Here is a 26,015-nt window from a genome sequence, read left to right on the forward strand (position 1 = left end):
TTTAAACAGACTGATTGGAAAATAGGATATGTGAAAGGATTGAGAAAGAAGAAAAGCATTGAATATCAGGCTAAATAGTGAGACTTGGTTCTGACTAGAAGAAACATTACCAGTCTTGTGTACAAAGAAAGATTATGTGATAGCAGACAGAAAAAGGTAGAGAAAAGAAAAGTGGAACTTGGTTCAAGGATATGGCAGGGGTTGAAGGGACAGGGACTGAGGGCTTACCCTAGCAGCCATAGGAACAGAAACAAAGGAACAAAATCAAGAGCTATTCTAGAGGCCTGTCAGGTGATGTGGTAGTTAAAGTGTTAGAATCCATGTGGGATTCTAACAGTCAATCACTGTTCAGGTCCTGGTCCAGGCAGCTTGCTTTCTCACTTTCCCTCTATCTCTCTGGTGAGTGAATGTGCCCTATGACAAATTAAACAATAACAAATAAATAATTCTTAAAGGAAAAAAAAAGCTATTCTAGAATTAGAATGGAAGAGACTTGGTGAACAATTGAATTTGCAAAACAGTCCTGACAAAAGAGGAGAAATTAAACACTAGGATCATTAAGCTGATTTCAAAATGACAAAGTGGGGACCAGCAGATGGCACAATGGTTGCATTGCTTGACTCCTACATAGTTGACTGCCGTTTGAGTCCCTGACCTGGTCTCTTAAAACACATGTCAGGGGACCAGCAGATGGTATAATGGTTATATCAGTGGACTCCCACGTAGTCCAACATGGTGCAAGTCCCAGATCCATGGGCTTAAAACTCATGCCAGGTGCATGTGGTGCATGCCCAAAAGCCTGAGAGATGAATGAAGGAGAAGGGATTGTGGCATGGCCATCTCCCCTCCCTTCCCCCGCCCCCCGAGTGATTTCTCCTTTTCTGTCTCTGGTGTATGCATGCGTCCTATAGCAAAAATCTCTCTCTAAAAACAAAACAAAACAAAACAAAACAAAATTTATTATGGGCACTTGCGTGTGCATGTATGCCCAAGATACTGAGAGGAGAATGAAGGAGAAGCAATTGCGGTGTGGCCAATCCCCCAGGGGGCTGATTTTGCACTTTTTGTTCTCTGTCTCTCTGGAGAGTATACGTGCCCTGCAGCAAAAATCTCTCTCAAAAAAATAAAAATAAAAATAAAAAAAAAAAGAAAAGAAAAAAGACAAAGGTTTTGTTTTGTTTTGTTTTTGTTTTGCCTATTCCTTGGCAATATAACAGTTAGTAATTTAAAACAAGTTGAGCAAAACAGTAGGAGAAGGAACACATTTAGAGAAATCAAGTGCAAGAACATGAAGAGTTTGGATTTGAACATGTGGAGATGTCCATGTGAAAATATCATTATGACACTCAGGTGAAAGGTCTGTGCTGGATAAGTAACTGTGACAGCCATTAGAATATAAACAGTAGTTGAACCAAGCAATGGGTGATACCAAAGGATTGTGCATAGGAGGAAACTAGCTTTTGTTCCTTTGTCTCTACACCTTTTATACATAATCTCATTTGATTTTCACCACAATTTATAAAACCATCATCACTGAAGAAAGCTTAAATATAATAAAAGACTAAGAGTATTTAGATTTGACCATTAGGAGGGTACTTTCAACAGAATAATGGAAAGAAGACAGTGTAACTCAAGTGCAGTGAGCTGAGGTGAAAATGAGAATTAGGCAGGCAGAAGTAGTCAAACATTACTAAGTAGTAGGAGATTTAAAGGGGAGGCAAAAGAAAGAGAACATTTGGAAGTAGCACAGTGGGGCTGGCCCCATGGCAGAATGACTAAGGTCTGTGCATTGAAGCTGGATCCCACCCGGCCAACTATGGGCCAAGTCCCAGCCTAGCAGTTTCAAAGACAGGCCAGCATGTATGCGTGGGTGCCCAAAGTCCCGATAGGAAGGAATGAATGAAGAAAACTGTGGTGTGGCCATGCCCCACCAGGGAGAGCTTTCTCTCTCCTTCTCCCTTTGTTTCCTTCACTCTGGGAAGTGCTAGTAAAAAATTACAAAACAACCCCCCCAAAACAGAAGTGCAGTTGTCTCAGCTGTGGTGGCACAGATGGCAGGGCATCACTGTACAAAAATGAAGCCACAAGGAAAAGCCTTGAGTTCTGATCCTGGGTGGACCTGAATGTGCCAGATGCCCCCCATGATCCTGGCTGATTGGAAAAGTAGGAGGAATATTGTGGTGTGGCAAGACCTGAACAGGAGTTCCTGCCTCTCTCTCTCTCATTCTTTCTCTCCTTCTTAAGAAATTAATCAACTTTTTTTTTTTAATTAGTAAACAATGAAGAGAAGGTAGACTAAATAAAGAGGAAGAGGCTGTAAAGCCAACATGGATAAAGGTTACCTGATATGGAAAATAAAAGAAGAAAACTAAGTATTTTTTGTGTGTTTGTTTTAAGAGATTTTTTGCTATAGGGTATATGCACTTGCTGGAGACAGAGATAGAGAAAGAGAGACAGAAAGTGAGAATTCACCCCCTCCCCACCCAGGGAATGGCCACACTGGCCCTTCTCCATTCTCCTCTTGGGATTTTGGGTGTAAGTTTCAAGCCACTAGTCGGAAACTCAAACCATGGTCAGCCATGTGGGAATCCAACATTTTAATGACTATACCACCTGCTGATCCCAAAAGATGTTTTTATTTCTTCCATTTGCTAGAAAGAGAGAAACAGAGCTGCACCCCACAGAGGCCTGACAGCATGATCCACCCCCACCCCAGTCAGCTGGAAACGCGAAGCTCTTCCATGTGTCAGCTTCACAGAGCAGGGCGCTGCAGTGCGGCTGCCCTCGTCTGGCCACTGGCTTTCATTGTGGAGAAAGATGGAAAAGATGACGTGAGGAAGACAGGAGGCTAGTCAGGCAGAAGATATCGGGTACCACTGGTCACACAGAGGTGAATGGTGAGGAAATAGTTCACTGGAGAGACTGAGACAAGAATGGTAAGGTATTTCAGAGTTAAATGATCTCTATTACTCTGCCATTTGCAGAAAGAATCTGGGATCTTAGAAAAGAGGTGTCTTATTTGCTCTCAATCTTCATGAAGTTCTACATTTAAATGTATGGAACTCAAACTTCCCCCCTGCCACATATACACAAAAAGCTTAGCTACTTCCACCTTTTTACAAAGTATATGATTCTGGGACCAGCAGGTGGCGTGGTGGTGAAGGCACTGGACACTCCCACATTGCCAACCACAGTTTGAGTCCCGGACCTGGTGGCTTGCTTTCTGGCTTTCTCTCTTTCTCTGTGTCTCTTTCTGGTCAAATTAAAATAAATGAATGATTAAATAAAATTAAAAATAATTCTTTTAAAAAGTATATGATTCAAATTTGGCAATAAACTCTTAATGATATAATAGTTCATAGACATTGCAAAATTCTGTTTAAATCTACAAAGTAAAATTCAAGGAGAATAAATCAGGCTGTTACGTATTTGAGAAAATAAATGAAAAATCTTCTGAAGCAAATAATGTATCCAGTTTCAGACGATATTAGGCGTACAGAAAGTAATATAGAGAGAATATACTGTTTCAAGGGCAATAAAATAGTAAAAACAAAATCATCAACAATGAGAGAAGAGTCAACATAATGTAGTAAGAGCTTTTATGCAGCAGAAATGACACGTCATTTATGTAACAGAAATGGACTGGTTGCCGATTCTCAACATACAGGTTTGAAAAAGTCTAAGGATACACACACACACACACACACACACACACACACACACATTATTTAGTAACTTGAATAAGAGGAATCCAACCTAATATTTTGCCAAAGTTAAGATAGCTGAATTCAACATAAAATAAGTATACCAAATTTATTCTTCTATACTACTGCAGCTTTGAGGAAACAAATCATTATGTGGACTTATTTACAAAAAACAAGAGGAACATCTATTTTTCATAGACCAAGGAACTATTTTACCCATGCATAAGAAAAACTAATGAACAAAAACACTCTCCATCAATAACATGTTACAGGATTAGCAAACCATGTACACAAACCCCATGTGCTTACAAACGCAGTGATCAGAAGTGGGTATTAATGCACACTGCTTTATGGCTGCAAGTTCACTGGGATCCATTCATCTAAAGCATTGGTCAACACTATCACTTGACATGTTAATTACTCGGGTTTACTGTGGGATGATACTGTAAGTGAAGGCTCATGTGATGTGGAAGTTACTTTATGGGAGAGCATTCCATAATGGCTATAGAAGAGTGAACATGATCTCATTAGCCAGCAAAGACTGGTGACAACATACCTCCTGTCTGGTTGGTGCTGCATGTGGCCAATCTCCTCCGGGCAATCCTGTAACATGGGCTGGAGTTCTTCCTGGGGGGAGGGTGTCAGAGTGGCAGTGGACTGGTGGCTGTAGGACACAGCAGCTGGAGAGGAAGCTGCTCCCCGCACAGGAGGAGTGGGGCCTCTTTCATCTTCCTCCTCTTCTAATTCATCCTGCTGCAAATACATCCTTGCTGGTGGTACGGGACATGGCATTTCTTGGTCATAGCTAAAAGAAATTGAAAAGACATGCAGACTTAATTCAGGGGTATTGCGATAAACTGTTTTTATAGTGAGTGAAATGGCAGCTCTGAATTGTTTTTCAAATTGGAATGTTTGGGGTCACATTAAGGAAGTGTTGTTTTTTAAAAAAAGTAGCTCATTGACACAAAGATTTGTGAATTACCACAAAAGCTATTTTTCTCTGAGAGACTGTAATTTATATTAGCATGCTTTAGAAACTGAGGATTCATGCAATAAAGAAATCACTCAGTATAGTTGAACTTGGCACATCCTAAATATATTTGGTATACTTATCTCTACAATTCAGCATGTTCTCTAGAAGACTCAAAGAGGGTAGTGCAGATGACCCAAAGATGAGGCACTAAATCCTGAGAAAAGGAACTTTTTTTCCCCTAGAGGTTTTTGTCTTAGAGCACATGCACTTGCCAACGAGAGGGAGAGAGAGAGACAGTGAGAGGGAAAGTGAGAAATCACCCGCCCGGGGGATGGCCACATCGCAATCTCTTCTCCTCCATTCTCTTCCCAGGGTCGTGGGCATGCTTGCACACGTGCCTGGCATGAGTATGAAGCCACCATGTCTGGGACTCAAACAGTAGTCGGCCATGTGGGAGTCCAGCAATGTAATCACTATGCCATTTGCTGGCCCCAAGTACAGTTACTTTTGAAAATCCTTTCAAAGGGAGTATTTTAGTCCTGTGATGGAACATATCCTTCCTAAATTCATGTGTTGAGCCACTGTAATGGAATTAAGAGGGTGAAAAGTTGAAAGGTGGGACATTTGGGAATACATGGGGATTAGGATCATAAGAGCAAAGCCCCATGATTGACTATGGTATATTTATAAGGAGAGATTCACACACAGACACAGCTATGGTCTCCTCCTCTTATAACATGCTGGGGGGCCATGTTATGATGCAGCCTGAAGACCCCAGCAAAGGTGACCTCTGGACCTTGGACCACTAAAAGGTGAGCTGAATATACCTATGTTTTTTTGTTTGTTTGTTTGTTGTTTTGAGAGGTTTTTGCTATAGGGCACGTGCACTCGCCAGAAAGACAGAAACAGAGAGACAGAACAGAAAGCAAGAAATCACCCCCGGGAGGATGACCATGCTGAAATTCTTTCTCTTCCATTCTCCTCTTGGGATCTTGGGCACACATGCACAAGATGTGTGTGTAAGTCGCGGGGTCTGGGACTCGAACCACTGTCGACTACATGAGAGTCCAGCGACATAGTCAATACGCCAACTGCTGGTCCCTACCTATGTTCTTTTAAGTTACCCAGACTCAGGTATTTTCTGTTACTAGCAATAGACCAAACTAGAACAACTGGAGATCAATTTACTTAGTCTTATACAACTCACTTTTACTCTAAAATTATAATAAATCCCCATTTCTTCAGTTGAACATGGAATAAAATAGTTAGCTTGTATTTAAGGTGATAAGTGAAAAATGAAATACCCTTAAATAAAAGTCCCACTACTCCTCTGCTAGAGCTGTGTGGGAACCAAAATAGATTTGGGGAACATTCATGCCATTGTCTTTTCTCTTATCCCAGGATATATGTTTATTGATTGGAATAGAAGTTATATACTGCATTACATAAACTGCATTTACTACCATTCTCTCGTTTTCATTCTCCACCATCTTGTTTTGTTCACCTGAACTCAGGAAAGCCAACGCTCCAATTATTTGATTTCTTTGTATCTCCCTGTCTTTCCTAATTCCATGATCTCCCTGTACGCTACTCCTTTCTGTTGCCTTTTTATTAACAAATGGCCTAGGAATTTGCTTACTCACCCAGCCTGGAAATTTTACACTCATCTTTAACATGATATTCTTCCTCCACCGATTCATTTCCCAGTTCATCTCTACTCTACAAAAACTCTCAAGAATCTCCTCCCTTAATTTTATCTGTAGGATGTGCTGCTGCGATAATCTTTGGATTGATCACTTCGTTTCCTCCATCCTCACACTGCCCTTCAAATTACTTTATATGATACACATCATGCTCGTCATTCATTGGCTCCAGTAAGAAATGGCTCCTAAGTGCTTACAGAATACAATGCAGACGGCTCAGTAAAACACTCAGTGTCTGCACAAGCTGGCGTACATGTGCTCTGCTGGCTTCCTCCCACTCCCTGCCGTGTGTCCCACATTAGCTCTCCAGGGGACCTTGTCTCTGTGTGGTCCCAATGTCCAGAAAATCCATTCTTTCTTTTCTTAAAGTTCATTATTTCTTCTATGAGCAAAATAGAAAGAACAGAACAGAGAGACAGCACCCTCAACAGGGTCTTCACGCTGAGATCGACCAGCGAGCCTCAGCCAGTCTTCCACCATGGGCATGAGGGCATGTGGTGGATCAGGGAGACCTTTGGACAGGAACCCGGAACCTTCCCACTTTGGTCAACACAGAACCCCATGTGCTCTTATTGCTCCACCAGTTGGCTTCACAAAACCCCTCCTCTGGATTAAGAACCTCTTAATTTCTCATGGTAAAAATAAATGCGAGCAGACCAGAAAACCTTCATTCTCTCCAATTAGAATTAGTCTTTTTTTTTTGGGGGGGGGGAGGAGGAGGCATAGTTTAAATTGCTATAGATTTTTTTAAAAAATCTATATGCACTGATTTCATTTTAATCCTTTTTTTGTGAATAAGAGAATGAATGTATTGAAATCCTCTGAAAAATGAGTTTTTAAAAATGTGACCAGTTTTCATTATGTGCACATTCCATATTGGCATGCTTACTGACTTGGTCAAATTGATGTGAACATCAACACACATGGCACTTTCCTGTCACTGCCACACACGCACATAGAGATGAAAAGTTTGGCCAGCGGAGATAAAACAGTGTGAAATCTGTACATGCATCAGCGCTAGAAACAAGTGTCCTTTTCCCTGTTTATTTAGTGCCCATTTTTAATTTATCTTTTATTAATTTTATTTATTTATGTATTTATGTTTTTTGCTGTAGGGCCTGTGAGCTTGCCAGAAACAGAGAGAGAGAGAGAGAGAGAGAGAAAGGAAGTGAGAAAGCACCCCCCCACACACAACAATCCCTTTTCTCCTCACTCTTCTCTTGAGATTTGGGGGTGCGCACAAAAGTGCCCGGCATGTTTTTCAATCTACTGGGTCAAGCACTCAGTTGACTATGTAGGATCTAGATGTCTTAAACTCCATGCCATCTGTGGAGTCTTTTTTATTTTCAAGAATATTCATTTAATTTTATTTGTTATAATAATTATTTTTAAATTTGCTATATGCCACATGTGTTCACCAGAGAGACAGAGAGAGAGAAAGCAAGGAAGCAAGCTGCCAGGTCCTGGACTTGAACTGTGGACAGTCACATGAGAGTCTGATACCTTAATCATCACACCACCTGCTGGTCCCTAGTTACCATTTTTTTAAAAAAATGTTTATATTAATGACTTCTCTGTTTAAGATGACCCTCAAAGAAAGTACTGAAGTGCTCTTTAGCATTCCTAAGCACAGAACTTTGTGAGTTTTCTTACAGAGAAAACACAACTATCAGATTAGCTTTGCTCAAGAAAGAATTACGATGTCATTGATTGTAAATTCTGTCAGTGAATCAACACTATATATTAACTATGGTATATTTAAACTAAACACACACAAAACAAGATTATGTATGTTTGAGTCAGTTGGTTAAAATGTTGTGACCAGAGAACTCGAATAACACCTAACCCTTAGTTCCCCAAGGACCAATGTTTTAGTATTTGGTAATTCATTGTTTGCAGTGACATTATAGAACATAATTACTGTGCCTAATGAAAATTCACCAAAACGCTTTTGTATAAAATTCTACAATTCTACAAAAGCTCTACAATGCAGTGGCTAAGTGCTGTGTGACAAGATCGGGATTACGTGTGGTCCACCAGTTCAAATCCCCACTCGGTGACATGACAAACATGCCTGGTGCTAGTGTGTGTTTACCCAGGATCTTGCTGGGAAAGAGGGATGGAGAAAAGGGAATTGGAGCATGACCAGGTCCCACTGTGGGTGCTTTCTCTCTTTCTTGCATGCACAAGTGCTCTCTGGCCATAGAATAATAATGATAATGATGATAATATTAATAACAATATTTTTAAATGAATTTTACTTGAAAATAAATTTTACAAAAAGATCATTAGAAAGTAGAAACACAAAGGCTTTGTTCCTGGGCAGAGATGCCATGGAGAACACCCCATGTGTTTGTGTGTGTGAGAGAAAAATAAGTGAACAGGTTTAATTTCTATAACAGAAATGGCTCTATCTTTAGGTAGACTTCGTGTGTTTGTTGTTAAGTCTCTGTGTCAAGCGAGTGCTCCTCGACGGTCCTCACTCACGAAGTAGCTGCTCTGTGTGGCTGGAGGTGCCAGTTCCGGGGCTAGACATACGAGGATAAGAAATGCACACTAACTTTCCAACTGCTGTCCTGTGAGTTACTCCTACTTGTTAAATCCTGTCAGAACAATTCAGTAATTCCTACAGTTTTTAACAGCTAGTATCTAGGGAAAAATCGTTTTCAGAATATCATGGTGCAAGTTTAATGTTACACAACTATTTTATCAAAATGTAGATGTGCCACAGAAATTCTAATATTTGAAAACCACAAAATTATATATACAACTATATATACATACACATCACAAGTACATGAGCTCACGTATATTCATATACATGCATTTTTAAAAAAGTGTCTGTGGGACCAGCAGTTGGCATGATGGCTATGTCGCTGGACTCCCATGTAGTCAACTGTGGTTTGAGTCCTGGACTCAGTGGCTTAAACTCACGCCGGGCACGTGTGCATGTGTGCCCAAGATCCCAAGAGAAGAATGGAGGAGAAGGGATTGTGGCGTGGCTGGCCCCCCTGAAGGGTGATTTCTCGCTTTCTGTCGCTCTGTCTCTCTCTGTCATTCTGGCAAGTGCATGTGCCCTATAGCAAAAACCTCTTCAAAAAAAAAGAAAGAAAAGGTGTGTGTGTGTCAAAAGAAGCTTCTTAGTTCTAAAAAAAACGTCCAAAGAAAAAATTTCTTCTTTTGACAGCACCAAAGAAGATATTTTGGTCCTGATGATTAACACTTTTTTTAGTGTGTTTGTTTGTTTTTAGGTTGCTGTCATATGATGCATGGGCTTACCAGGGAAAGACTTGGGACAGAGAGAGTGAAAGTGATAAATCACTACCTGGGGGGATGGCCACGCCGCAATCCCTTTTCCTCTATTCTCCTCCCAGGATCTTAGGCATGCACACACATGTGCCGGGGATGATTTTCTTTTGTTTTCGTTTTTTTTTTTTTTTTTTTTTTGATGTTTGTCGGTTGTTTGTGTTTTTTTTTTTGTTTTTTTTGAGAAATTTTTGCTCTAGGGCACGTGCGCTCACCAGAAAGACAGAGAGGGACAGAGAGATAGAAAGTGAGAAATCACCCCCCAGGGGGGATGGCCACGCCGCAGTCCCTTCTCCTCTCGGGATCTTGGGCACACACACACACGTGCCCGACATGAGTTTAAGCCACCGGATCCGGACTCAACCCGCGGTCAACTACATGGGAGTCTAGCGACATAGCCATTACGCTAACTGCTGATCCCTGCCCAGGATGATTTTCAAGCCACCAGGTCTGGGGCTTGAACCACAGTCAGACATGTGAGAATCGTTTTATTTAGAGATGACGGTTTGTGGAATTTAGCAACCAGCATTCTTCCGGTGGTCGTGTTTAACACATTACTTTCCATGACTTTAAGCAGTCGTGTTACACGTTAGGAGTGACTCTGAAGCTGCTCTTACCTTTCGTCTACAGACACACTGTACTCTTCACCATTGCTCTGTGGAGGAGGATGCGCTGGCGGTGGAGGGAGCAGGTCTGCCCAGTTCATGCCACCCTGTTTCGGTACCTTAGGTGTCCGTGCCCCTCTCTTGTGCCCTTGACTTCCTAGGGAAAAAAAAAAAACAATACAAATCTTTTACTTCTTGCTTTTTACTCTATTATTTGAAAGTTAATTATTTCTTGTAAATATAATCTTATAGTTCATATATAGGGAGAAAGAAACACATTTTTCTTCACTAACTTTAAACGGGATTTTGTACAATAGAAGCAAAGTATTGCTATATTTCACAGTAAGATAAATAGCAAAAAAGCAATAAAATCATAAATGAATTTTACAAGTCATATCATTAATAGTGATCTTCCTGCAGCAATTAATTGTGCTATGGATTATCATCTGAAACAAATGAGCTGTAGACATATTTTCTGGAGCGCCTTTCTATTATTTAATTGCCGGAACTTAAAATACAATATGATACAGATACGATCTATTAGAGTCCCACTGTTGCATTAAATCACTGAATATATTTAATTTGTACTTGTCCATTGGAATGTTTTAGGCACAACGAAATTACTAGTCTTTTCCAGAAAGGCAGGTACAGATGAAAATAATTGCTGGAAGTACTAATATAACTAATGACTAAAGAAGCGGGAAAATTATTTTTAAAAGGGGACACAAGCATTGTCAGCCACTATCTCTATAGAATTATGGCTTCTAATATAATGAGGTTGCTTGAACATTCTTAGTAACTTCAAGCAGTCCCATTGCTTAAGTGTTGCAGTGTTCTGGATCTAGATTAGGCATATTCTTTAAACATAGGTAGTCGCACAATTTAGAGCATTTATTATTTTAAAAAAACAGTTTGCAGTTTGGAATAAAATAGACTCCCTGCCTTATATGATACAAATGTAAATCACAGATCATGAGTCTGTGGTTATTTTTCTCAAATGATCCCTTAATCTCTGTTAATTATCTAGAATTTTATCTTTTTATTTTTGGACTCTATCTGAAACAGCTCCAAGTCCTGAACCAGGTTAGCATATTCCACGAACCTTATTTTTAAAAAGCCACTTGGGAATTTTCAGGCTGCCAGCCCTCTGCCTGTGTCTCTGTTCCCTCTCCCACTGCGTGGCTGTCCTGTCGGGGAGTACCTGCTTGTGCTGTGGAACTGACACGGACCAGCACTTCCTCCTGATGCTTTGATACACAGCTACTGTACCAACTCCATCAGTCCTGAGACGCTTCACATCACACATCCTCCCTGCACCTTACTGACTGCTTTGCTCTCCACTGAATTGCACCCGATTCTGCATCTGTATAACATTTTGGCACTATTCACAAAATAACAGAATATCAAGATCTGGGAATCTGAGGGCTGGAGAAGGCCTCTTGAATGCTAATAACTTAGAATGGTGTCTTTAAAAAAAAGTATTATTTATTTAACTTGATTAATGATTATTCTTCCATTTGAGCAGAGAGAGACAGAGAGAGAAAGTGAATGAGAAAGCAAGCCGCCAGGTCTGAGTTGAACCACCCTTAGCCATGTGGGAGTCCAGCACCTTCACCACCACGCCACCTGCTGACCCCAGAATGGTGTCTTCTTTTAGAAAAGTAGCTGGGAGTTTCACTTTATGTGACTACTTCAGAGATAAAAAGACATAAGATACTCAAATACTGAAATATTTTGCATGATTTTCCCAAATGTAAAGCCTTGACATCTTTCTTTTAATCTAGATTTTACTTCATATATATATATATACATACAGTAAGACTTTAATGAGTAAACAACAGTGTATAGTAGAACCAGAGTAGATCCAAAAAGGGAAAGGGCCATTTCTAAGCTCTTTTCATTCAAATGAGAGTCATTTCAATACAGGTTGGAAGATACCAAAGAGCACCTTAGTCAAGGGAACACGGTAAAAGTGATGCCATGTACGTCACAGAAGGGTAGAGCCCTTTGGCTGAAAGCATTTAGCAACGGCTTTAACCAGTAGCTGGGAGTTACCACTTCTACCCTCTCCTGGTGAAACATGGTAGAGAGAAGATCGATCAGTTTTGCTCTCATTGTGGTGTGACTTGCCACATGTTAGTTCTAATAATGAACTGCCTTTAATTAGAAAAAATAGGACCTAAGTACCAGCAAGCTCCCATCTGCAGCCCCTATCAGTAAAACAGCTGGCAAACAGCTGGCACAGCAGGACACCCCGGGAAGAGGCCTCAGTTTGGCTCCTGTGGCACTTACCTACTGAGGCTGGCAGGTTGGCTTTCCAGTTTCAGAGCAAGGCTGGGGGATTCTGGAGAGATTGTACCATGAGCTGGGGAACACCTCTGGCTACTTTATCAGCCCTTCCTCTTCCTGTTTTCCTGCGTAAGGATCAGTACAGCCTGCCCTTTGCCTCAAGTGTAAAAATCCTATTTTGATTAATACCCCAGCATAAGAGTTGTAGCAATAAGAAAAACTGAATTTATTTTTGTTTCAAGTCTTTACCTGAGACTATGAATTTAGTAAGACATCCATAAATTTTACCCTGACTACTACTATACTAATCTCTTTGCCATGGCAACAATTTTTTAATTCCATTTTATTATTAATTTTTAATTCCATTTTATTTTTTTTATTATTATTTTTAAACATTTGATTGCTACACATCATTTGGGTTGTAAAGAGAATTTATCCAACATGAAGTACACTTCATACCAGAGCAGTTGAAGCAATGATACCAATTTTAAGGCCTAAAGAAAGCTGGAGTCAATCCTAAATCTAAGAGTAAATGTTTTTGAATTTATTTTGTTCCACTGACAAGTAACATCTGTGTATATCACATCTGTATATATGTGAGCCAAGTTGTGTGCAGAGAGGTTAATATAACTATATTTACAGAAAACAATTTTTACAATTACAGCTCACATTTTAACACAAAAAATAAAATGAGCTTAGGACCCTACTCTACCTAGATCTCATATAATTGTCTCTTAGGTTTCTGACTCTGCTCAAATGTCACATGCTTATATGGTCCATTCGAGTGCTAACATGTTTAGTAGATTAACTATATGTGCAAATTTTTTAGTATATTTTGGCCACAAGGGAAAAGAGCTTCAACTATCTATAAAGATTAGTACATAATTCTCACATTATCAAAACTCATTAACATGAAGGAAAATGACATTCTAAATCTTTGTTACCAAATAGAATATAAAATGTTTGTCAGTGGATAGTACCACAAGTCAGATTTGCTTGAGACTGAAATTATATAAAGTAATGAAACATGCCACCTATGTACAAGAGTCCATTAGCACTCAATTCTTATCTTGGAATGTATCAACTTCTTTTTTTTAAAGGTCCCTGCCATAGTATGCATGCACTTGCTGGAGAGAGCCAGACAGGGAAGATGAGAGGGTGACCATGTTGCAAGTCCTTCTCCTCCACTCTCCCCGTGGGATTTTGAGCATACATGCACACATGCCTGGCATGAATTTCGAGCCGCCAGGTCCAGGACTAGAGCCATGGTTAGCCATGTAGAATCCAGTGCCTTAATCCCATGCCACCTGCTGGCCCCAAGGAATGTTCCAAGAGAACATTTTGGGTTCCCTTACTTACCAGATGTACTACTTCCCCGATCTGAACTGTTGTAGGATCCTCCTGTATTCTGGTCGTATGACTGGTTGTATGGGATGGTTGGAGGAATTGTGTCGTTTGCTCTATAATCTAGATATTTTAGATGGAAAAAGATTAAACATTTATTTTCTGTTTGTAAGTTATTGAACTCTTTGCTTTGTTTATATGTGAATAATTGAATAAATTAATTGCTTCATTTATTTGCCTTATGTTGTCATTTCTTAAATTCAGATTGCCAGAATAGAAAAGTGCTTATTATCTGTCCCTCCATCTATATATGAATTATATTTATATGATAATATAAATATATATTTTATTAGCAACAAAATCATCTTAACAGAAAGAAATCATGAAAATACCATGTCTGCAGATCATAAAAAGTAAATTCTAATAAATTTTTAAAAACTAAAACTTATCAGCAAGGTTATGTCTAAAAGAAAAAACACAGTGAGTGACAAAATATCTTAGTCTTTCCCAGAAATGCTTCTGCTTACTTAGGCAAAGGTGAAAATTCAAATGATAAACTCGTCCCTGGGATGTGGTCAGGAATAATGTCAGTATAGCTGCATCCCAAAGTCTTTAGTGCAGTCTGACATACCAGATCTGCTTCCAAACAGTGTGAGAGTTCTGAGATATTTGCACACAGGACTCTCAGAGCTCGCCAACATTCATAGTAAACCATATACTACAAAGAAATTAATGTGATGATAGTTTGAATCCTGACTGTAGGCTTGTAGAAATGGTTCAATTCATCTTTGTCAGCCTTTGGCATGAGTTTATGCTGGAATTTAAATAAATATTTATTAAATTTGGCTATTAACACCAATCAAGCACTTTCTCAAACTTAGGGAAAAGGCTAGATGACTTTATTATCAAATTTAAACATAACATGAGTTTAAATGAAATGCTTAAGTAATCTCAATGAAATCTCCAACTCTAATATGTGTATGTATATATATATTTTTGAAATGCTCCCAAGCGAAGCCTAAACAAAATAAATCTTTTTCTCTAATGATCCACAGTTAAATGCATTTAACCTGGACACTCACACACCATTGACCCATCTATTTAAATTAGAACAATCCCCTTTTTCCCAGAGGTCTAACTTTGCAAATCATGTTATTAAAGCAATAGGCTGAGGAACTACAAAGAAATCAAATACATTTTTTTCCAACTCACGCACATTACAGTGGAGAAACACTCCCCTCAGGCCATGAAATACTATTTTTCTGCTTCAAGTTAATATTAAACTTAATTTATTTGGGTTCTATATGGAGAGACTTCAATCAGCAACCCAAGAAATTTAAGTTCTAAAATTATACATTGTAGCAGTCTGAGTACTGCTACAATGTACTGAGGTAGGGCTGATACAAAAATTCAACCACTTCTCCAGTTCAAGTTTAATTTAATTATTTTTCTTCCATTTGATATAAAAACGCCATTCAGTTACATGACCATGTAGAGGTAATTATCTTCCATCCTCAAGTGAAAAGAATGGGATAGTCTATTTATGGAAAATGTGAGGTATTGTGATGGTTGCATATCTGCCTTATGAATAAAAGATCATCTGTCCTAAGCAATCCCTCACCCACTATTAAATTTAAATGAATCTCAATACCATTTGAAAACACTTAGATATTATGATAAAATCAATTTTCCAGGGTTAGTCTTTGACGCTGGAAATTTTGAAACCAAAGAAATAAGAGAATCTTAGTAAAAGAAAAAAAAATTTTACTCGTGAGTGGCAGAGAAGTTTGGACATCTGGTGTCAAAGGGTTAAGAAGATCAGTACAGAAAACGAAAAGGAATGGGGAGCTCTTCACCTTTGTTCAGCTTGTTTTGTTCCATGATGTTGTACTGGAGAGGTGCCACGTCCTGTTTCTGCGGTCCGCCTGGCTTCCAGTGCTTCTCGCTGGAGTCCCCGCTGCCATTGTTCACGTTATTGCTGAGGCTGGACTGGATGAGCTGGGTGGTGGCGTAGGGAGTGGGCTGCCCTGATGGATTGACAAAACGCCCGTCCTTCAGATTTGGGCTATTGAAGGTTTTCATCTCATTGATTTTGTTACTAAGGTCCACATCACCATAGACAGTTGACTCAGGGAGCATCAGATTTGTTTGTTTGTTATCCAGTTGGTTGTTATAATTTGCTATACAATCAGCTATGTGCAATGGAGAGGAAAAGGAAAAAGTCATTCTGCATGGTTATTCCTTTTAAATTTCTAAGTAGCGTGTGAGTCACAGTAAAATTGCTATGTAAAGTACATATGGGCTTATATGAGGTCAAGAGCAAGGGCCAAATAGTCACATGTACTTTCTAAAAAAATACAATTAAAAGTTGAGGGCATAAAAGAGGATACATAGAATTTGTATGAAGACTAAAAAATTTGAACTTCTATTAGTCTTACATGGTAAGTAACTCATTCCCTTTTAAATAATTTTCTTTGAACAACCCCACAACTAGAAATTCCACTAAAATAATACATACATGAATATCTTTATATGACAACATTAAATATTCTAGTATTAGCTTATTAAATTCTCTGAAGCTACTAATTAGCTGCTGAAGGAACAGGCAAAGCATGCAAGTTGAGACTCAAGAACGAAAAAAATTCGAATTGCAGATTAAGGAACCTGATATTTTAATCCTTGTATGCTGAGGACTTCTCCAGAGCAGATATGTGGGATGGGGTAAAATGACAGTAACCATACTCAGGGGAGTTTAAACAGTTCTTCCTTTGATAATCATTATCAGGTAAAGATGCTAGTAAAATCATTTTCTCATGGTTTCACAATGTCGCCCCAAGAAGTATAAAATGGCAACAACAATGACCAAATCAATCATAGTAACCTGAGCCATTTAATCAACTAAAACCTGAAATAATACTCCATATGTCTAATATCTCATTTCCACTCTAATTTACCCTTCATTGAAATATTTGGCAATGACGTTACCAGTATATATATAGACATATTTAAGGCCTATTGTTGACAATATTAAAACAGTGAAGAACTAAAATCATATTTAATTTTTTTAATTTAAAATGAATAAATGAATCAGCTTACAATGGTACAGATACTATTACTTTACTCATGTGGTTTGAAAGTGCCACCAACATTAACAGGTCACCTTGAGAACTGGTTTTTATTTTATTTTATCATTGTTTGGAGAGATTTTTGCTATAGGGTGTGTGTTCTCACCAAAGAGACAGAGAGAGAGAAATCACGCCCTGGAGAAGGATGGCCATGCTGCAATTCCTTCTCCTCCATTCTCCTCCCGGGATTTTGGGCACGCATGCACATGTGCCCGGCATGATTTTTAAGTCACTGGGTCTAGGACTTGAACTGCAGTCGACCACATGGGAGACCAGCAACATAACCAGTATACCATTTGCTGGTCCCAAGAACTGGTTTTTAACTAGACATCTTAAAAGATGATAAATTAATATATTTGTTATTCAAGATGTAAATATGAATATAATCTTAAGAAAAAATTGTAACTTCCCTAGTCTACTGAATTCATCTACCCAATTTCAAACATAAACAAGTAGGAGAGCAGGAATATTTGATTAATTTGGTCCTTAGTAATTCTTACTTCTACTTACCAGGCATTAAGTTTTGTTCAATATTAGTTAATAAATAGGCAATACAGTTTTGATATCTCATTTTTATCTGCCAAAATTACTTTTGTTTAAAATCTTTTTTTATCTTCCAGGATTTCTTTCTTTTGTTGTTTTTTTTTGGAGAGTTTTTGGCGATAGGGCACATGCACTTGTCAGAATGACAGAGATAGATAGAGAGACAGAAAACGAGGATGACCACGCCGCAATTCCTTCTCCTCCATTATCCTCTTGGGATCTTGGGCACACATGCATATGCACCCGGAGTGAGTTCAAGCCACTGGGTTCAGGACTTGAACCACAGTCAACTAGATGGGAGTCCAGCGACATAGCCATTACATCATTTGCTGGTTCCTTCTATAAGTGCTTTTCAACAGATCTTTGTGAGATATCGGACATGGTTTACACTGCATTGTTCAATATGGCAGCCAACAGCCACATGAGACACCTTAGAAGTTGAAATGTGGCCATTGCAAATGAAGAACTGAATACATTGCATTTAATTAATTTAAATGTAAACAGCCATCTCTGTACATTTATTTACATGTATATCACCATTTTTTCTCTCCTTCAGCATAGTCTTTATTTACAGTCATGTGACTGTTTTTCTGTGCAACTTAAGTATGGACCTTTCGAGGTACAGACTTGGCCACAGGGATATGTCATATCCATATGAATTCAGGGAATTATGGTTAGCATAGACATACAGATTGCTCTACGATTTTTCTTTCAAGTGTGTAATATCTTTACTTAAATGCCATCTTGTCTCTCCTTTTTCCTAATTCTATGAGCTGTTTTACTTCTAGAGTAATATCTTAATACCTTTGCGTTCCATGATTCTTTTGATATTTCTAATACGGTGAACATTACATTTGTAATTTTTACTCTTTTACATCTCTTTAAATCTTGCATGCTCCATATTTTTTTACTATCATGTTTTAAAATATGTTTTTTGCAAAATAATTTACTCACCCATATTTATGAACCAATAAGACTCAACAGAAAATAAATGTGAGTACACACACCTACAAAGCAAGTGTGCATATGTCTTGTCTTGAGGATTTACGCCTGTACTATGAAAGCTGATTGTAATCTTCATTGATTAGTACTATTGCCAATGACTGTTATTGCTAGTTAAGAGCATTATTTAACTATGGATTTACTATTACCCTTTGTTCTTTGTTATTCCCAGGATCTTGAAAATAGTAAAATATTATAGTTAACTCCAATTACAAACATTCTTATAAAGAAGACTTCTTTACAGTTTTCTTTACTCCTTGTTTGCTATCTACTCTAAAACATATATTCTCCCTTTTCTGGGAAAATTTCCCTGGAAGAGAATGGTGTGGATGCTTAGAGAGGGAGATAATACTTGACTCAGGCGATTTGCTAAACCATAGTGAACATGTCATGAAGCTGTGGGTGGAATCTTCCTTTCCCATGCAGTGCATCTCCTGGCTAGCTCCTCATGAAGCGTGTACGTTTCTGGCGCCCTCTGTGGCCTAACCTGGGCGGCTGTAGGTGGTCAGGTTGCTGTCACTGTTCCCATTGCCTGCCGTGCAGCAGTTGATGGAGCAGTCGTTGTGGTTGTTACCGGTGTTAGGCCACGTGTCTGCCAGCCACGGCTGTGCAGCGGGTTCACTGATGTTGAGGAGCCCTGGTCTAAAGAAAAACATGTATCAAAGCAAATAGTACAGGAGTAGAAAATACTATTTTCTATTAAGAATTCCAACGAATTCTTCATCTTACTATTTTCATAAATAATTTGGTGAATTATGCTGAAAAATAATGAGATACTTCAAAAAGTTCCTGTAAAAATAAAATTAAAGCATGAGTTTATTTTGGTGCAAAAAACATTCAAAATCCATGCATTTTTTTCCATAAAATGGGCATTTTCCATGAACTTTCTGAGGGTTCCTTGCAATATTATTACTTTCATTTTATTTATTTTTTAAGAGAGATTTTTGCTATTGGGCATGTGCACTCCCCAGAAAGAGAGAGACAGAAAGCGAGTAAGCACCACCTCCCCCTCCAAGGGGGATGGCCAGGCTGCAATCCCTTCTCCTCCATTCTCCGCTCGGGATCTTGAACATGCACGTACACAGGCCTAGAGTGAGTTTAAGCCACCGGGTCTTGAGCTCGAACCATAGTCAACTACATGGGAGTCCAGAGATATATCCATTATATCATATGTTGGTCCCCCATCCTTTCATTTTATTGAAGAGACAACCGTAATACAAATGTTTCCATAGTCATAACTCTAAACTGACAGACTTGTCCTTCATACCTGAACTCTTATACTGTTTGCAATGTTCTTCTCCACCTTTGGTTATAACAATTAAAAATCAAACATTAGGGCTACCAGGAGGTGTAAAGTTGATGGTTTTGGATCTCCCATGGTTGATTACATAGTTTAAGTGCTGAACCCAGCAGCCTGGAAATGACACTGGGTACATGTGCATACATGCTCAAAATCCTGAGAAGAAACTGGAGGAAAAGGGATTGCAGCATGGCCATCCTTCCTGGGGGATGATTTTTCACTTTCCTTCTCTCTCTTTCTCTCTCATGTGTGTGCACACTCTATAGCAAACATAAAACAAACAAACATGGAATATGAAAAACATGAATATATATATCTTTGTGTCTTTCAATAGTTTAAAATTCCTTAAGACATTTGCATCTCTTCATTTCTGACCCATGAAAAAAAATCATGACTCTTATCACAGCTTCTTTTAGAAAACAGAGCAAGCTCCTCTACTCAGACAATGTATTCTTCATCTTAAGTACATTTACATATTTTTCTTCAAAACCCTGTCTCGGAAATACTGAGTTTGGGGCTTTGTGGCATTTTGCACAGAGACTCGTAAATGTTGCAGTGTATAGTTCTGTAAGCTTGTCAACATTTTCTGAAGGTGACTATGTAAAATGCTATAAATCCTACATAAGCAAAGGAAAGCTACTGGAGTAAGTCTGATAACACAAGTGTGTCTAGGAAAAGAAATATTAACATTCTTCTTCTTCTTTTTTTTTTTTTTTGCACAACAGATGCTCATCTCTCACTGTGCGTTGGGAATGCAAAGTTATCAGCAGTTTCTAATGGGAGCTCTGGACCTCCAGCGCCAGGGACTCAAGTTGGAGTCCAAGATGGTAGTCTTCATGGCCTTTTCAAATATGGACTCTATATGGTACTTCAGCAAAAGTGCTGCTGCTGATGTGCTGTCTGACCCACCATATACGGAAGTGCACTAGAGACTCTGCAAAGATGTTCTTTGTTAAAGTACAGTAACTGCTTCTCATTTACCTGGGAAACAAGAACCTGATGCTTCAGTCTTCATGGTTCCTACGCAACCAAGGAACACGATGCAAGTGATGGTAATTTGAGGGGTAACTCATTCCCAGTGAAGAATATGGATCTATAATGTATATACTGGTATACATAACTGTGTGCATATGTGACAAAAATGAATATTATTCCTTGCCACATGCGTGAGCCACGGTCCTGAGGCCTTTATTTATATTAACTCACGAAATCATCACAACCATTTTACAAGGTTAAGTACTGCTCATATCCAAAGTTTGTAGATGAGGAAACTGAGAAGTCTGAGTGATGTTAGAAAATGTGTGGAGCCGGTGGTAGCACAGTGGCAGGGCAACTAGACCCACATGGGAAAGGTACTGGGTTCTCGTCCTGAGAGCTCCTTGAACATTCCATGTATGTGCGTGCCTTGGATCTGGGCTGGCTAAAACTGGGGTGGATCACGGCATGACGACCCGATTGGAGGTGCCTGTCTATCTCTCACAAGGAAGAAACAAATAAATAAACTTTCAAATGAAGAAAGAAAGAAATGGAGCACAGTATGGCAGAGCTGGGTTTCAAACTCTAGCAGTCTAGCCCTAAAGTCCACACTGAGATCTGACATGCTACCAAAATGTATCCTGGAGAGTGCAGAAATTCTCCAACCCTCTCAAAGGGCCTTACTAAAAGCAAGAGTGGGGAAAAAGTCTGAAGTCCTAAAATTCAGAATAAAGTTACCAGCACAACTTACTGTTAAAATCATTAATAACAAATGTGGCACTGCTGAAATCTAATGCATTTAAATACAAGCTGTATTGTAGGTATCTGGAACCTGTAGATGTTACTTACAAAAATTCGGCGTGGAGTCATGTTTAACTTCCCTGTTTTATTTTCCCTTTCATTTAAATCATGAATGTTATTAATGGAGAAGTCATTAAAAATAAAACTCAATATTTGGCACTGTGGAGATGCTATGTGATCCTTGAAGTATGGGTCAAACAGACATCTGCCAGTCTGACTTACATGCTTCAAAAGGAATTGACAATATTTCTATGCTAGGATAGTTCCCTCTGAAATGTACTTTTAAAGCAAATGCTTTGGTATCATTACAGGCTGAGAAAACTTTTCATGTACAGAGGGGATTTCCAACAGGAAGTCGGCTTACCAATGTATGTCCTAGTTTTCTGTTTAGACTTGAATTTGGAATGCTAATTATTCGAGGGAGAAGGTGAACCATGATTACTCACCCGTCATGAACCCCGAAATGCCGGGTGTGTGTTTCAGAGGTCATATGCAGCTTCTCTGATAAGGGCTATAGGCACTTTTTAAACGAGCAATTTCACAGGTACCTGTACACACTGAATGTACCAAATGTGTATGAAACAGATTTTAGCTGCCCCGTAATAAAACGTGAAGCAGACGCGAGACACACGCCGGCTGTGGTATTAACGTGGGTCTAAAAGACAACATCGTCATTTACTGCAGTAAGGGGGTAGTTCTGGGTCACGAGGGAATACAGGGTTAATGCACTTTGAAAATGATGAGGTAGTTATCTTTAGTTCCTCCTTTTCTTTTCGGATACTCAAGTCACTAACGCTAAGAAAATCTCTTGGAACTGTAACACCACAAAAAACACTACAGGGTACAGGGGGAAACGGTGAGAGAGCCTGGGAGTGAGGGTGGTCAGGCTGTCTCCTCTTTCCACTGGGAGGGTGAAGACGTTTTCAAGCCCCAGGAGCAGTTCTAAAAGGGCCAGTGTTACAGAGGGTCCAGAGCTGACCTCCATTTTTCCTCACCTCATAACGACGGGAAATGTAGTGTAGGCATTTTCTACCAAGTGGGCCTGACTGTTGCACTCCCTTTTTAAGGCTTTTCTTGCTTTGTTCTTGTTTATGTTGTGGTTTGGATTTTAAGTAACTTTTTTGGAAGAGATGACTAGAATGTTGGAAGGAAGGAAAAAAGAATAGGACCAGCTACTTAGCATTTCCCTGATTCTCCCCTGATTTCTTCACCAGTTTTTGCTCTTTCTCAGTTCAGAAGAGATCTCTTTGCTTTCCTCATTCTCTCTTCCTGGAAATAAATGAACTATTTTAAGAATTAGAAAAGAGTTCTAGAAAACCTTCTCCTTTATTAGAGAAAAGAACCTAACCTAGGCCCAGTCACGGCGGTAAAAGTAGGGACAGCACTATACAAGGCTGGTCCCGTAAGGAGGCCCGCGTCCGGATGCTGGACCAGCCTAGTAGGCCAGGCCGAATGCAGTAGTCTGCTCATGTAATCCTGGCAAACTGTGAGACCAGGGGGCAGAGAAGCACATGGCAAGACCCTGTCAGAAAGGCATTTCTTTCTTAGAAAATGGAGGAAAAGGGATTGTGGCGTGGTCATCTCCCGGGGGTTGACTTCTCATTTTCCCTTTCTCTCTCTCCAGTGAGAGCTCATGCCCTATAGCAAAAACCTAAAAACACCAAAAACAAAAACAAAAACAAAAACTCACCTCTTATGCGCTTATAAAAAAGAATGAATAAATAATCCAGCCTGAAATATTTTCTCTGAATTATCAAGGACTGAATTCAGGTCTTTCAACATTCATTTACTACTCATTCAGTTATTCCACTCTTAGATACTTCTTGATGACATCTTTTAAAAAATCAATAATCTGTACCTTGAATGTAGTGGCATAATTCAATAAATTAATTATTAATATTCACTAATTGATAAATAAACCATATACTGTCTATACGCCAGGATGTTATATTCTATAATCAGAGGCGTTTATATACAGCAGGGATTGACAAGCTTTTTCTGTAAAGGACCAGACAGTAACCAGTTGAGGTTCTGCAAGCCCATATTAGTTTCTGCCATAACTACTCAACTTTGCCATTGTAGCTCGTAAGCAGCCATAGATGATACGTAAACAAGTGAACCTGGCTGTATTCTTATATAAAACTTTATTTACAAAAACAGGTGGTAGGGGGAACCAGCAGTTAGTGTAATGGCTATGTCGCTGGACTCCCACATAGTCGACCGCCGTTCGCGTCCCGGACCCAGTGGCTTAAAACTCATGCCGGGCGCGTGTGCGTGTGTGCCCAAGATCCTGAGTGGAGAATGGAGGAGAAGGGATTGTGGCGTGACAATCCCCCCTGGGGGGTGATTTCTCGCTTTCTGTCTCTATGTCTCTCTCTGTCTGTCTGGCGAGCGCACATGACCTATAGCGAAAACCGCTCAAAAAACAAAAACAAAAACAAAAACAAAACAAAACAAAACAAAAAAAAACAGGTGGTAGGCTGGGTTTGGCCCCAAAACCATAGATAACCCCTGGCCTACACAAAAGATAACTGCCTCAACTTCTGTGAGGTGCTTCTGTGTTCCACAGCAGGTCATGGAGGACACAGCAGGTGAAATTCACTGACCGGGGGCAGTGGGTGGAAGACGCTCCAGACTGATGTAACATACTAGAAGATGGAACACCGGCAAAGGGCATTGGGCTGCTGCAGCGGGCTGTAGGCTACGACACACAGAGCTATCAGATGAGTCTCTAAAACCCTAGGGTCTGTGGGCTTCACATGCTATCCCGAATTTGGACTTGATATTTTAATCGTGGTGGATCCTGTGGAACATAGGATCCTGACTTTTTTGATAACCCAATACAATGATCATTTCAAGCGCTGACTCTAATATCTTAAACTAACTGTTGCCTCTATAACATTCCAACATTTTAAAAATGTGATTTGGGAAAACGATCATTTCTATCCAGCATTCTGTTTTCTTTTCTCTTTAAAAAAGTTTTTGCCATAGGGCATGTGCAACTTAAGGGAAGGCCATGCTTCAATCACCTCTTCTCCAGTCTCTTCCTGGGATTTTGAGCATGCATGCACACACCACCAGTGTGATTTTCAAGCTGCAGTGCCTAGGACTTGAACCATAGTTGGCCATGTGGGAATCTAGTACTTTAACCACCATGCCACTTGCTGGCCCTGGGATTCAGTTTTCAAATGTAAATAGTTATGTTTGTATTGTGATATAGTGAACCATCCAAATAGATAGTTCAGGAACTTGGTAATATTTTAATCCTGCCAAGCTAGCATTTGCTACTTAAGCATTCCTTCTATTGTTTTCCATGTGCTAATTTGGTCTATCTGGGTTGTAAATCCCTCTAGAACAGGACGCGGCTTATATTTTCTGTATGTGCGTGTTTGTGTGAGTACATGCACACCCTTGCATACAGGTTAATGCGGGACATACGGAAGATGCTCGATAAGCTCTTTCATGCGCTTTGATTAAGGAGAAAGCTGGTCTCCAGTCATGAATATGCATACGTTCAGAGGTAGTTATATAACCAGGCGTTCCAGATTTACCCGTGAGAACATGTTTTCATGCCAGAGCTCTTTCATGAATACCTGGGCTGTGATTTAGGTGGAATTCCCCTGGATATAAAAACATGCCCTGGTTTAATTCCTGAATCAAGTGGATTTATGCCTTATGAAACCCTCCTCGTTTCTGGTCTTTCAGGGTCTGGCTTTGTTTCACAGGTATGAAAACAGGAAGCTTGCTGTACCCAGCAAAGATCAGTGCACATGGCCAAATTTGTACTACATAGGCTAACGGTGGTGCACAATTTAACAAAATCATCCATTGTTCTATACTAAATTGAGTAATAGCTATCAGATGGCATGCTTCTTTGATGCAGAATTAACAACTTACTCATTTTTGTCTCTCCAGTAGCAACCACATTGTCCAACTGCACAAAGACGACACTCAATGTGTTCAATGAATTTGAATTATGAAAAGGCTTTTTGGTTGGAGAATTTTTTCTTATCCCTTCACCTAGATGTTACTGTTCTTGAACACAAAATCACCTTATAGAAACTCCTGAAGCTTGGCACATGTAACTTACACCTTATTTCAACTCCTTTAAGCTGCCTGTCACAACCATTTGTGAGTTCTGTGTGATTACAATAAAGTTCACTGAATAACAATTAGCAAAAATAAATCATAAATATAGGATCAAGGTTAACTTTCATTAGATACAACAAGCGCTTTGTTAACAAGCTACCTAGATTTCTTCTTTTAAATGGAGAAGTGAAATATGTTAAATTTCATAATGAGACCAAACAAACGTCTAACCTACAGCTTATGAGCAACTGCTGTG

The 26,015-nt window shown here is 39.4% G+C and overlaps 1 protein-coding gene across 8 annotated transcripts in view; it reads right to left on the reverse strand.

The window, feature by feature from the left end:
* The window catches only part of ROBO1 (roundabout guidance receptor 1), a 1,280,027-nt gene that overhangs the window by 31,531 nt on the left and 1,222,481 nt on the right, over nucleotides 1–26,015 (reverse strand). For 6 of the 8 annotated variants that reach the window (XM_006162599.3, XM_006162600.3, XM_006162598.3 and 3 more), the window contains 5 exons: nucleotides 19,082–19,236; nucleotides 15,781–16,116; nucleotides 13,940–14,047; nucleotides 10,304–10,448; nucleotides 4,261–4,509 (listed from right to left, as the gene is read on the reverse strand). In XM_006162599.3, the coding sequence (XP_006162661.1) occupies nucleotides 4,261–4,509; nucleotides 10,304–10,448; nucleotides 13,940–14,047; nucleotides 15,781–16,116; nucleotides 19,082–19,236 (993 nt within the window). The remainder of the gene's footprint in view (nucleotides 1–4,260; nucleotides 4,510–10,303; nucleotides 10,449–13,939; nucleotides 14,048–15,780; nucleotides 16,117–19,081; nucleotides 19,237–26,015) is intronic. The other 2 variants (XM_006162604.3, XM_006162605.3) reach the window with 1 other exon arrangement.

Source organism: Tupaia chinensis, unplaced genomic scaffold (assembly GCF_000334495.1).
Source record: "Tupaia chinensis unplaced genomic scaffold, TupChi_1.0 Scaffold140301_1, whole genome shotgun sequence".
NCBI lineage: Eukaryota > Metazoa > Chordata > Mammalia > Scandentia > Tupaiidae > Tupaia > Tupaia belangeri.